This window comes from Pinus tabuliformis, chromosome 8 (genome assembly GCF_031772625.1).
Source record: "Pinus tabuliformis cultivar Carrire ecotype Pingquan chromosome 8, CPIR1, whole genome shotgun sequence".
Taxonomy (NCBI): Eukaryota; Viridiplantae; Streptophyta; class Pinopsida; order Pinales; family Pinaceae; genus Pinus; species Pinus tabuliformis.
This window is the reverse complement of record NC_142294.1, coordinates 1,527,940,945-1,527,955,608: the sequence shown is the minus strand read 5'-3', so window position 1 is coordinate 1,527,955,608 and position 14,664 is coordinate 1,527,940,945. Positions and strand designations below refer to the sequence as shown.

At 31.5% G+C, this 14,664-nt stretch overlaps 1 protein-coding gene across 1 annotated transcript; it reads right to left on the bottom strand.

The window, feature by feature from the left end:
- Positions 1-8,651: 8,651 nt before the first annotated feature.
- On the bottom strand, positions 8,652-11,561 carry LOC149241742 (putative mediator of RNA polymerase II transcription subunit 26b). The gene is made up of 9 exons (XM_089370647.1): positions 11,133-11,561; positions 10,850-10,918; positions 10,602-10,684; positions 10,266-10,333; positions 10,040-10,158; positions 9,719-9,746; positions 9,188-9,558; positions 8,876-8,969; positions 8,652-8,752 (listed from the first exon to the last, which is right to left on the bottom strand). Exons 1-9 carry the CDS (start codon positions 11,559-11,561, stop codon positions 8,652-8,654), a joined length of 1,362 nt encoding a protein of 453 aa, XP_089226773.1.
- Between the last annotated feature and the right edge of the window lie 3,103 nt (positions 11,562-14,664).

Below are 14,664 nucleotides of genomic sequence, written 5' to 3'. Positions count from 1 at the left end.
CAACCTAACAAATATTTTGGCAACATAGCTCCTCTACTTCCATCTCAGAAATTCATCTAAAAATGATGGGAATCCTTTGCACAATGTAGCTAGTCATCCTAAATTAGTGAAGGGGTGTACGAGAATCTAAGAGGCAACCCTTAAAACCAAACTCTAGCACTTATTACCTACAATGACCATAATGGTGTTTATAAAAGATCCTAATGTCATGGAAGGGAATGGTGTCCACTTATTGAGCTCAATTTTGTGGTAGATATGATTATTGAAAATGCAATTATATTGACTATAAATAATTTGGATCCATTCTTGGCACTTGCATGATTATGATTCATGTGTTCTTGGGTGTAGTGACAAAGTGTTCGATCCTCTCAAAAATCTAAATAAATATAGCTTGGTCATTTCAATAGGAGTTGGAAGGTAGTTCCTAAATCCTATTTAATGCCCTAACAAATCTAAACTTTCCTCTCTCTCTCTCTCAACCGTATTATACCAACCAACACGCCCTTCCATATGTCAACTAATAACATGTATAAGTGTTAATGAAAACACATACCTATGTTGAACAAGGGAAATTTTTTCCTAAAAGTCACAATCTAAGTCAAGCTAAAACAACCCTAGTTAAAAGTTCATGTGATAAAGCTAATAAAGGCAAAATAAGACAAAGGTCATGGGACATATTACAAGCTGAATGTTGCGCAAAACATCCTAGTGGGTGTTCATTTGGTTTATTATGGCTAAGGAAATTGGCAAAGGCAATGGAAAAGGCAAAGAGGCATTAATTGGCATTTTATTTATGAAAAAAATGGAAAATAGGAGAAAGGGAAGGTGAAAGGTCACATGTTGCATGTGAAGAGGAAAATGAAGGAAAAATAGAGGAAATTGAAGAAAATAGAGGCCTCATTGATAAAAAGGCTTATGAGTATCAGTTCACTACCTTTTGTCAGTTTAGTTTTGGAGCTTTCTCTATTTTCTATCCATTCTCTCATACCCTTGCACACTTAGAGCATTCTTAGAGCACTCCAACATTGGAGAAAGGAAGGAAAAGGAAGGACAAGAAAGCAAAGATTAAGCAAGGACAAGTTAGATCAAGCAACTACAACGAGATTACTTGCAGGTATCGAATTGCATGTATGATTTTCTTGCTAGTTTTGGCATGCGTGGTATATGCATGTGTGTATTTGGTTTTCTTGTTGTCATTGGCATGGGTTTTGCCAGGTGTGACAGTGATTTTCAACTTTGCCTTGCCATTTCTGGATAGGCATGGTGTGATGGGGTTCTTTTATTTGGTTGAGCTTTGGATTGCTAGATGGTTTTGGAACCAGGGAGGTGGTCTCAGGAAAATTCCTAAGGGCGTAGTAAAATTCATGCTTTGTATAAACATGTTATGCTTTATGGTCAAATTATTCCATTAACCAATGGTTGGGAAACTTGACTGATAGATTGACATTGAGATGCTCCACTTCATCAACCATGAGACTTAAACATGGAGTTGGATAGGGCACACATAGTAGCATGCATGTTCATGCAACTATGGAATAAAAGATAGATAAAATTACATCATTCCAAGTTCCCCTAGTTCAAGGTTCATCTCAAACCAAAATTTCATGAGCAAGGATTATCTCTAGTGACTTGAAACCACTAATGGCAAGGGGGGACAAAGACATCTAATCCAAAGAGGTATTTTTCTAAATTCTTTGTATGATTATTTGAAATGCACACACACACACACACAAACACATGTATGTAATCACACACAAGTTTTTAGTCTTGAAAGATGAGGGGACAAAAAACAAATTCTATTCCAATAGCACAAAATATGTTGAAATTTAAACCATTCACTCTCAAGACAATGAAATAAAAATCATTACCCCAATAGACCAAAAAAGGTTACAAATGCTAATGAAAATACAAATTGATAGTAATCTCTTAATCTAAGTGGCTCAGTATTTAAGGCCAAAAGGAAACTTAGACAAGGTACTTTAACTTGGAAGTTGGCATTGATAACTCTTAAGTAATCTTGGAATTCAAGAGAATTTTACCTATTCAAAGATAGACAATCAAACAAATTCAAGAAAAAATGTGTAATTTCGAGAATTATGCCCTTACAAATGTGATGGGACAACTTGAAGGATTATTGTGACCTAAGGGAGAAATAGATAGAGTAAAAGTTCATGTAATAAAGGACAACTTAAAAGGGGAAATGTAGCCTAATAATGTGCCCATATCAAGACCTCCTATTACATTAAACCTTAAGTAGTTCTTCTAGTTCAAGTTTCATATCAATCCAAGGTTTGTTGATCAATAGTTATCCCTAGTGGCATGAGACCAATAGTGGCAAGGGGAACAAAGACATGCCATCCAAAGAGATATTTTTCCAAATTCTCTATGTGATTATTTGCAATGAATATATATATATAATCACAAGATTTTGTCTTGGAAGAAGATGAGACCAAAAAAAACTTGTATTCCATGAACACAAAATATGTTGAAATATAAATCATTTGCCATAAAGATAATGAAATAAAAATTATTACCTCAAAAAAATAAATTATAATGGCTAATGCAAAATAAAACTTGATAGTAATTTCTTATTCTAGGTTTCTTTATCTTCAAGGTGAAAAAAGAACTTAGACAAAGTGATTTAATTTGGAAGTTGGAATTGACCACTCTCTAAGTAATTCAAGAGTTTGAGAATTTTACTTATTCAAAGATAGCCAAATGGAAAATTTGAAGAAAAAATTGTGTAACTTCAAGAATTAAATACCTTTACAAATATGACATGGCAACTTATAGGAAGACGATAGCCTAATAAGACACTCATATACAAACCTTCTAACATAAACATTCAATCCCATTTAGGGTCATAACATGGAATACCTCTTCAAGATGCTTAAAATATAAAAAGTCACTTATAAATGAAATTTCTTTTTAGGTGTTTTCTTTATTCTTTTAATCAAAATAAGATGTTGGAAAATAATTCTCAGATAAAAAAACAATGTAATTTAAAAAGTGTTGAAAGATACTACTATCTATATATATATAATTGAGTTTAATTCTAACTTATATGATCTCTAGTTGAATTGAGGCTTCTGTGATCCATAGTAGTTGAAAGAATAACTTCGGGGTAAATCACATGTAGACAGACATTTGTCCACGCGTTTCGAACCAACTAGTGTGGTTCATCGTCAGGATAAGTTGAAGAAACAGATACAGCTTAGCATGATAAATAGTCTGAGCAGATTCTCCAACGACTAAATTGACTAACGGCTAATTTTGACCTTAGGACCCAGGTCTAATTAATATTTATTAATTTAATATTATTATTATTTATCTTAATATTATTTATGGAAATAAGTTAAATTAGGTAAAAATACATAAATAAATTAATATTAATGGTTGGTTTAAAAATAAATTTAATTATTTATTTAAATTATATATATATATATATATATATATATATATATATATATATATATATATATATATATATTAATTAAAGTTATAATATTAGGTTAATAAGATAAAAATTAGGATTAATAAGTAAAATAATTTCAATGATTAGTTAATAATAATAATAATAATTTATTTATTTAAATTAATTCATAGTTATTTTATATATATATATATATATATATATATATATATATATATATAGATATATATATATATATATATATATATATATATATATATATATATCATAATATTAGGTTGTTAAGTGACGAGTATTATAATGGTTAGTTTATTTTTAATTATTATTATTTATGGAAATTAGTTAAAAATATATAAATAATTTTAATGGTTGGTTAAAGAAGTAATTTATTTTTATTTATTTTATATATATATATATATATAATAATTATTAAATAATTTAAGAAAATAAATAAATTATCTTTTTAATCTAACCATTAAAATTATTTTATTAACCTAATATTATAGCTTTAGTTTATATATATATATATATATAATTTAAATAAAAATAAATTACTTCTTTAACCAACCATTAAAATTATTTTATATATTTTTAACTAATTTCCATAAATAATAATAATTAAAAATAAACTGACCATTATAATACTCGTCACTTAACAACTTATGGTTATAATATATATATATATATATATATTATAGTGAGCTCGGGAGGCTTCTCTCCAAGCTTTTTGAGCATAGGAATAAAATCTTAAATCAAAATAAATAATTTGTCTTTTTAGGTCCGATAGATCATTATTTGGTCTCAGCGGACGTTAACCACCATCATCATCATCATATATATATATATGAATTAATTTAAATAAATAAATAAATTATTATTATTATTATTATTTTTTTAACTAACCATTGAAATTATTTTACTTATTAATCCTAACTTTTATCTTATTAACCTAATATTATAACTTTAATTAAAAAATATATATAATTAATTTGAATAAATAATTTTTTTTTTTTTTTAAACCAACCATTAATATTAATTTATTTATGTATTTTTACCTAATTTAACTTATTTCCATAAATAATATTAAGATAATAATAAAAATAATAATAATAATATTAAATTAATAAATATTAATTAGACCTGGGTCCTAATGTCAAAATTAGCCGTTAGTCAATTTAGCCATTGGAGACTCTGCTCAGACTAGTTATGCTAAGCTGGATCTGTTTCTTCAACTTGTCCTGAGGATGAACCACACTAGTTGATTCGAAACGTGTCGACAAATGTCTGTTTACATGTGATTTACGCCGAAGTTATTCTTTCAATTATATGATCTCTGTCTCTGTTTTTTATAAATTTAAAATGAACCTAGTTCTCCCCAATTTTAATAACAAAAATATCTTCTCTTTAATTCAATAGTAATATTTACAAAACAATTCATGTAAATTTCTATCTAAAAAATAAACGAGTATCCTTAAACAAAGATTCAAATCATAATATTTACAAAACAATTCATGTAAATTTCTATCTAAAAATAAACGAGTATCCTTAAACAAAGATTCAAATCAGACTTAGTTTCCAGAAAGAAAAATAAATATAGATGTGATTTTTTTTCGAATATTTTTATAAAAAATCACTTTATAATCTAAACCTATACCAATAATAAAATAATAAAAAATATTAAATCTATATTTTAATCTATAATTCTATAATTATAAAGAGACCACTTATATTTATAACAAACTGAGATAATCCTAGCTTGTATTTAGATAGTATCCTAATTATGCATGCCTCAACACAACGGGGCTCTTAGTGCAAACATTTCAAAAGAATTGATTAAAAACGAGAGTTGACTTTCCATTGTCATAAGTCATCACTGACATAGTAGGTAGATTAATATTTAATTTGTCTATGCGATAAATTTGGGGTTAAATTCTTATTTTAGGGAAATTTGTGTTTATTTGTAATTTAGATAGGTTAATATTTAACCTGCATTTATGATAAATTTGGAGTTGAAAGTTTTATGGTAAAATTTGTGCTTATTTGAAATTGAAATTTTTATTATAAAATTTGTGTTTATTTGTAATTTATCTAGAGTATTTAATTTAAATATTTTTAGTTTAGTTTAGAGCAAGGCTAAAATAATAACTTAATAATTTTGTTTTATTTTTTATAAATAAAATTTATATATTTAAAATTTATATGAAAATTATAATTACTAAAAATCTGAAAATGAGTAAGACTTTTTATACACGTGAAACAACACCCCATTTCCTTCATGAGCATTTAAATGACAAACTATGTGATATTCCCATTAATGTTGTACATCCTTACAATCATTAACAACTGGGTATATTTTAAGATAATGCATAAAAAGAACAGAAATTTCATGAGTTAATAATGTAGTTTTTGTTTATTTATTTGATTGCCATATTTGTATTGCATAAATTTTAAGAACGAATATTAATAGTGTTAGGATTTTTTTTATATAGTATCAATTAAACCGTTAAGATTGCCATATTTGTATTGCATAAATTTTAAGAATGAATGGTTTTAATAGTGTTAGGATTTTTTTTATATAGTATCAATTAAACTGTTAATGTTTGTGTAGTTTAATGGTTAAAAATATGATTTTTGTTGTTGTTGGAGATCATAAATTTAAATATAAAAGAAAATACAATATGTACATTTTATAGATTAAGAAATTTTAGTAATAATAATAATTATTATCTAATTTTAAGGTCACGATGACTGTTAAGTTTATGAAGGCATATATATCTTATTTCTCTGGCTTTGACTATTGACTTTTAAGGAAAAACACATGCTCTTAACTATTAAGCCCACTCAAACTATATATTTAGCATGATCTTAACACTCTTTTTAATAATACATATAAAACATAAAAACATAAAACATAAAAACAATGACTAAGATTCAAAACACACTTTTAGGTTTTGGTAAAAAAGTCAAATTGATGGTTTGAGCAGTTGCATTTGATCACGAAACAAAGGTTTCATCCCTGTATAGCCATACTGAGCTAATAGGTAATGTTGTTTGTTTGGAGATTTTAAGTTATTGATTGGTCAAGGTTTTGTGTGGAATATTCACTTAAGGTTTCATCCCTGTATAGCCATACTGAGCTAATAGGTAATGTTGTTTGTTTGGAGATTTTAAGTTATTGATTGGTCAAGGTTTTGTGTGGAATATTCACTTCAACATGATGTTTAATAGTCTGTCTTTCTATCACCAATAATGTGATATAATGACTGGTAATAAAATGGAATTATGAGAATGCTGGAAAGTGAAATTGACCAGGAGGTAAGAGTGGCCAGAAGGGAGATAAGTGAAGAAAAGGTTTAAATTCAAAAGCAGATAGAACATGAAAGGTTTAAATTCAAAAGCAGATAGAACATGCACATTTCATATAGCATTACTTGAATTTTTTTAAAGTTGTAATACATATAGAACCTAAAGCATTGACTAAGAAAGAGACAATTAATTTTAAGTTTTGGTAAAAATGTCAAATTGATAGTTTACATTTGATTATGAAACAAAGGTTCCATCCAGCCATGCTGATCTGATAAATATTGTTGTATGTTGCATATTTTAAGTTTCAGGGTTTTGTGGAACATTCACTTCAACATGGTGTTTAATCCATGTTTTGATTGATGATAGATTACTGATAATGTGATAGAATGAAGGAAAGTGAAACTGACAGGGAGGTAAGAGAGACCAGAGATTTAAGTGGAACAAGAAGGGACCCCAGGAAGGATATCTAGATTGCATAAAGAAGACGCTTAGTGTGCGGTGAGCTGTAACATATTGCAACCTATCTAATCAGCCTCCAAAACAAGGGACCTTGCAGAATACCAGAGCTGGAATATAGAATTTATGTTGTGAGAATTTAGTGCTTGCTGAGAATATATTTAAAGATGCTCAAAAATAATTGAATGGTGCTCTATATTTGAGATACGAGAGATATATTATTTGTTAATTGGGTTTATGGGTGGGAGAAATGTTATTATATTTTTTAGAGTTTTAATTTTTGTAACTTATATGGTAAACTTTATTCTAATAATTTAGATCTTTATTGAATTTGAACAGTTCTTCAAATATTTTAAATTTCAACTTTAGATTACAGCTAGGTCCAAGCAAACCTGCACTGATTCCTAAGCTGATTCTAAATTTTAAAACATTAGTATAATCACAACCAATTTTTATTCAAATGTTAATTTGAAAACATCTACATCTGGTCGAGCAACAACGGAATTAAGGAGATCCAAAATCCCTGCCAAAGTTGCCAATTTCATCCTTTATGGTGTGCCATAATCTCAGGATAGCCCAATAGGACAGAGACTTCAAATCAACAAAAATGAGAGAGGAAAGAATCCCAAGCAAACCTTAGTTTTGACCTCTCAATTCTAAGCTTTTGAGATGTCAGAATTCTAACCAATCTACAATTAATTTTCCAATAGATCTAGATCGACCAGAAACTATACAATCAAAATCAGGCCAGCACACAGGCTGCTCACTTTCTCCTCATCATAGCTTTTTACACACCTGGTTCTGCATCTTGACTACTTGACTTTACAATACGGTGTCATCCTATCACTTACAATATTCTTATGATATTTTTATAAATTGAGCTTTATCGTAATGGTTTTGAACTTTGTTGAGTTTGAGAAATTCCTCAAATATTTTAAATTCAAACCGTAGATTCCAGCTGAGTCCAAGCAAACATGTCCAGATTCCTAAGCTGATTACAAAATTTAAAACATTGGTGTAATCACAACCAATTTTTATTCAAATGTTAGTTTTGAAACATCTACATCATGTAGAGCAATGAATGAAATTAAGGAGATCCAAAATCCCTGCCAAAGCTATCAATTTCATCTTTTTGGATACAAACAGCACATCAAAATATCAGATTACTTTTCTACTTCCTTACTGTATGATGTGCTGTAATCTCAGGCTAACCCCATAGGACAGAGACTTTAAATCTACAAAAATGAGAGAGGAAAGAATCCCATGCAAGCCTTAGCTTTGTCCTCTCAATTCTGAGTTTCTGAAATGTCAGAATTCTAGCCAATATAGAGTTAATTTTCCAATAGATCCAGATCGACCAGAAACTATACAATCAAAATCAGGCCCGCACACAGGCTGCACACTTTCTCCTCATCGTAGCTTTTTACATACCTGGTTCTACAATATGGTGCCATCCCTATCTTCGTTTATTCATCGACTGATGATGATGCTGCCACACCGGCTGCTCTTTAGGTAGTTCTTTTAATTCTATTACTTGAATCATACGCCGCTTCTTGACTGCAAGAAACGTCACAACTCCATTAGTTACCAAGTTCATGAGCCAATATCAACTTCATAATGTAATACTATTGTAGGAACAAATTTGGATCTGAAAGTACAGTCCAATATCAGAATACAAACCATTTTCTGCTTGTTGATATCCTTCCTGAAGCTTCCTTTTTGTTGCTTCAAGCTTCCCTTTAACAGCTGAATCATCTAGAGATTTTGTTTTCTGCTGTACAAATTAAAAAAACTACAATTTAAAAATATGTTGCTATAGTACAAATAGCTCCAAATAAGTTAGCTAGCAGATACAAAAATAATTGCCCTTATATTTTTTCTAAAAAAAGATTGTAGGTTATTAATATCTTTCAACATAGCAAAAAATTATGTTCCAAAAAGCAAAGGATCTTCTGTAGACAGTGGATTAACCACATACTCTAGTTTGCTTACATTTGGGAGAGGAAAGGAATCAGGCTTGGTCTGATTCCTGTTCAAATCTGGCTGCACATTGTCTCTAGATCCTTTATATTTAGAACTTAGTGGTGGTCTCCCACGGCCAGAACTGTCCACCATACCACCTGAGCTGCTCATCTTATGGCCCTGGTCCCTGACAACCTGAATTTGAGTGTTCCTTTCCAATTTTCCCCTCTCTTTCTTTGTTTCTGGTTCACCACGAGGAATGCTAGTGCTATCCCTCGCCAGATTCCTCTGGTGAGCTGATTGCTTTATTTTATTGGGTCGTTTTATTGTACATTGTTTTCCATCAACATCATAATGATCATTATATCCATCGTTTTCCGTCTTTTCAGATGCATGAGGGTCTACATTGATTGCAGAAAAGAATGTCATCCATAATCTCAATTCATAAACCTAACAACTTAATAGCCTAGTGCTGCCAGAGAAAAACAACACTTCTTAAGGCACAAAATAGAGTATGCAAACACAAAAATATCAAGAAACGGGGAGGCAAGAGTATCTTACTCCCATCATCATCCAAGTCATCGAAGATCTTTATTTCCAAGCACATAAAACAAACAGAAAACCATTTATTCACAACAAGCTCACAATCAAAGTATAGATGCCAAAATTAGAACTTGCAATCACACATCTGGCCATTTCATATTCAGGTTTGGTCTCTTCCTCATTGTGCTTGAAGCTGAGATATCATTTGGTTATGGAAGAACCCCAATTTCTTCCATGACCAAATGATATTTCACCCTGGGTTACTTCCATGACCAAATGATATCTCAGCTTTAAGCACGTTGAGGAAGAGAGCAACATCTACACATATCTGAAGACTACCTGAGATATTTCTATGGATGTCATTTGGGTCGACAGAAAGGCCCCCTCATCAAGTGGGGGTGAAGGGAGTCCATTTTCATCATTTTCCATTGCAGGTGAAACAGAACCTGGCGAGGTAACTGCGACATGCAAAATGATGTATATGAAAAAAAAAATGTTAAAAACAAAAGCCTTGGTAGCAGAACATAGGGCAAACTTAGGTAACTGCTCTGGTTCAACACCATACCTGCAGTTGCAGCTGCAACAACATTTTCAGTGGTCTTCACCCATTCATCTACAGTGTCTTTCCAGCCACTACAGTACATCATACCGAAGCAGTAAGCACATTTTACTTTTAAGCCTTTCAGTGTTCACTTAAGTAGGTCTAAGCCAGCTTAAATAAGTCATAATCAAAGCTATAAACGCTCTTTAATTCACTTGTGTTAGAATAAGTTCTCATTATGCAACTGAATAAAAGAAGCTGCTGCGACCAAAACTACATTTATGCATAACCAATCTTGCAATTCACCGTTAGATTATCCATGTTTGCAACATTGAACCAAAAGGTTTTGGCTTAAAATACCGGATAAGCCTCTTCACCATAGACTGAATTTCCTTTGAATTGTGCTTTCGCAATTGATTAACTTGTTTACCTATCTGAGTTTCCTGAAGAGAATACACCATTGCAAAACATGTTGATTATTGAACAACTTGGAAGAATGGTGTTTGACTTCAAATCACACGTAAAACAACACCTCCAAAACCTAAAGAAAGAGAACTCTGTTTAATTCCACCATGGAGGGCATTTTGTAAATGACTGAAAAAACATACCTTTAGGCTTTCCACTGTGAGTTGCATCAATTCCAATCTTCTCAAACACTCATACAGCTCAGTAACAGACTGCAACACAAAAGAGGATTGACTATGGAGAGAGACAAATAAACACACCCTAGTGCAGACAATTTTCAAAACTTGTAATTATGACAATAAAAAGTTGCATGAGTAGCAATGTATGTTTAATGGCTGCTAATGAAAAATCACCTATCAAAAGAATATTGTTTGTAAGAATTGACTCGATAAAACTATCAGATATGTAACTTATAAGAAACACTACCGTATCTGGGTTTGCAATAATGTCTCTGATCTTGAAGACCTCTTTGAGAGCTTGAGATTCATCCTCAATTTCTTCAGTGAGGTCTTTGGCCTCATCATAGCTGCGCCTGTGATTGATAATCCTGATCCCATCTGTCTCACCAATGCTGCTGTTTACCCTGTCACTGGTTTTATCATGGCAACCTGTGATACCCTCCTGGGCATCCTCATCATCAATAGTTTCATCACGGGGATCAGCCAAAGTAACAGATGTACGGTCACAACACCTGACAAACCTAGATGCATACAGTCTCTGTGCAATCCTATCTCTCTTTCTACTTAATTCAGTTGGGCAATCAGAGGTAGCAACCAGGATCGCGTTTTCAATCAGATTGCATATATCAGTCCCTGAACCTTCGAAAAATTTTCTCCATTGATCCAGAGACTCCATTTTTAGCCCACCTAAAAACCCGGTCTGCTCCACACAAGTCCTTGATCAATCAAGAAACTCAAAAGTCTGCAACAAATAACATTGCCTATTAGATCAAGTGATGGATATGAAAGGACAGAGCATTTCTTTCATAATTAAATGTTGTTCACACTGCCTTAAATCACCCTAAATTTGCTCAGATATCACAGTGAGAAGGTGTAGAGTCGTTGCTGTTGACATTCACCTGGTTATGACAATTAAAAAATGTTGAAAACAGGTGTTGATAAGAAGCTATTGATAGTAGGATTGGATTGGAAATGATGCTAATGAGTTCAAATAACTGATACTGTTACTCAAATTTGTCACATAACTATTCCCTTATAGGGTAATATATGCATGACCATTGGCAGAAGAATCCTATATCACCAAAAAAGCCATTCATTATTAGTAAAGCCTGTGTCGCGCAAGCATGCAACAAAACACACGCCTATTAAGAAAAACTAGAACAGTGGGATCACCACCTTTGGTTTGCATTGCTCGGGGATACACAGATCCAGTAAACATGTACGCGGCCCGATTTGGTAACCGTGACGACAGACAGACAAATGTTGCGCTCTACTTTGGCTGACCGTAACTCATGTAGTCTCACTATTCAGAGCCTTAATTTATACATGCCACCCTGGTTGGACTTGCCTAATTTGGCGCAGGGCCAAAACAATAACTTTGAAATTGTTAAAGTTTGATGACAGCTAAAAATAACTTTGTAAATTTGAGATCGGTATATTTGGAAAGCAACACTTGATTTCTGTACATGAAACAACACTTCAATCCCCTTAATGGACATTTAAAATGACACAACCTCCAAATTTAAAATGGCGAAACACTGTTTCCAAATTTACAGTAAATAAATGGGCTAATCACATTGTTTTCGATAGTTCCAGCGGGAAAAAAATTACAAATAACAAAAGGCCAGATTTTTACAAATTTTCACGTGGAAAATACCTCTATATTTCATAGAAAGAATGTATAAGTTCCGGTCCATTCTCATCAATGCTATGTCCGAAGCCATTACATCAAAACTCATCATATATTTGTGCGAGAAATTAACTTCGGTAGGAAAGATCGCATTCCTCCCAGTACAAGAGATAAACCTAATTGACAAGTTATACAAATATATAGACAAGTAAGTATAAAAAATGATTCCAACCAATAAGTCTAAATTATAAGTTTAATTTTAGTTAAATTTTTATGTATAAAATCCTAAACAATGTAAAATAGGCGATAATAGGGATGTTTGTTAGTGTAATTTTTGTATAAAGATCACACATTTGAAGTTATATGTGGGTATAATGTTTCTGGGTAGTGATTTTTTAGCCAATGATTAGTTCCACAAATCATGGACAAATTAGCAAACAAATATTAAGTATAAGAAGTTCAAGAATAAAATCAATTTGGGGTGATTAAATTTATTTTTCTATTATGATATGCTCCATAAGATGGGTGTTCTAATAAGGCATTTTTTTGTATGGAACCCTTTTGAAACCTCGAGGGTACAAAAAACCACCTATGTTAAGGGTTGGTGTAGCCCAAATTGAAAGTTGTAATTAAAGGTTGTTGTAGCCCAAATTGGGTGTTATGCTCTCCGGTAGCAATTTTTTAGCCAAAGGTTAGTTGCCCATGTCTTGAACAAAAAAGCAAACAAAAAATTATTACATGTACAATTCAAAATTAAAATAAATTTGGGATGATTTGTTTTATTTTTATATTATGATATGTTTTTTATTTTTTAAATATATATATAGAAGTTATATAATTTATTTGTTATTTTTATTAATTTTTGTAAATATATTCTAACTTAGATTCCCTAAGAATTTAAGGGATCAACTCTTCAAAAATGTACATTTTTTTGAGAATATAAAATTAATTTTCACTTCCAAGGATATTATCCCTCTCTTGAACTTGATAGATAGAAGATTAAGAGTTATCGATATAGGTTCTAGTATTATTAGCTTTAATTTGAAATCCAATCATAATTTTATATTGTACATATAATAAGTCATAGATATCTTTGGAAGAGGCCCACCAAAAATGAAATTGGGTCCTTTTCCAAATTAACAATGTAAATATTGTTCATTGATTGTAACAAAAATATGCTATTTAGCACTAAGAAAAAGGACATAACAACACTAAGTATCATACTTAAACAATAGATGTAAACAATGTAGAAAAAGATCATTCCAAATTCAAACAGAAGGGGATAGGAGAATGTTCTTTAGGGGCTAGTCCATTGGCTTATGCACCTTCCTTTCTTCTTTCTACACTCTGGCCAAATGTTGGAAGTCTTCATCTATGCACATTGGGTTGAGGGCCCTCATTAAGGTTTGCGACTTCATCTTCCTCATTAATATGAGAGACAACAATTTTTATCTCAAACACAACCTATTACACTACTTCAAAATTTTCATCTAATGATTCAATTATGCGTAAAATATCTTGGTGTGGAATACTTCATTCATCTAGGACTTGGGCTATCATTTCTTTTACCATCCAACAAGTTTCAGTAATCTAGAAGATTTCAACTCCTTGGTTATGTAGAAACCTAGATCTTGAGCCCATCCTTCCACTTCCTCTTAGATATGTTCCCTAGACAAAGTGTGCCTCTTAGCTTTAATTTTACTATCCACTTCTTCCAATTTGGATTTTAACAACTTGAGGAACATCGAAGGGGAGAACTCCTCTATTTCCAATGGCTTCCCATTAAACTTAGCTAAAGTATTTGGAATGGTTAGGGTCAAAACCCTTCCTAGACTTGGTGTGTTCTTTCTTGCTTCTACCTAACCCCCTTCCCCATAACATTTCACTTAGGTAATGTGCCACACTTCAGATTTTGACGTAGGAAAGACATAATTGATAGACTCATGGGAAATAAATGAACTTGAATGCCCCTATTGCTTCCTAGAGTGGTGATTAAGTCGATTCCACCCACATTGGACCCCACAAAACAATTCCCTTCTTAGAAATACCCAAGTAGATGCCAACTTGAGCTCAACCTACTCAGATACCAACTTCACTTCTTGTAACAACCCCAGGCTAAAAATCCATGTAATAAAGTTAATAAAGGAAA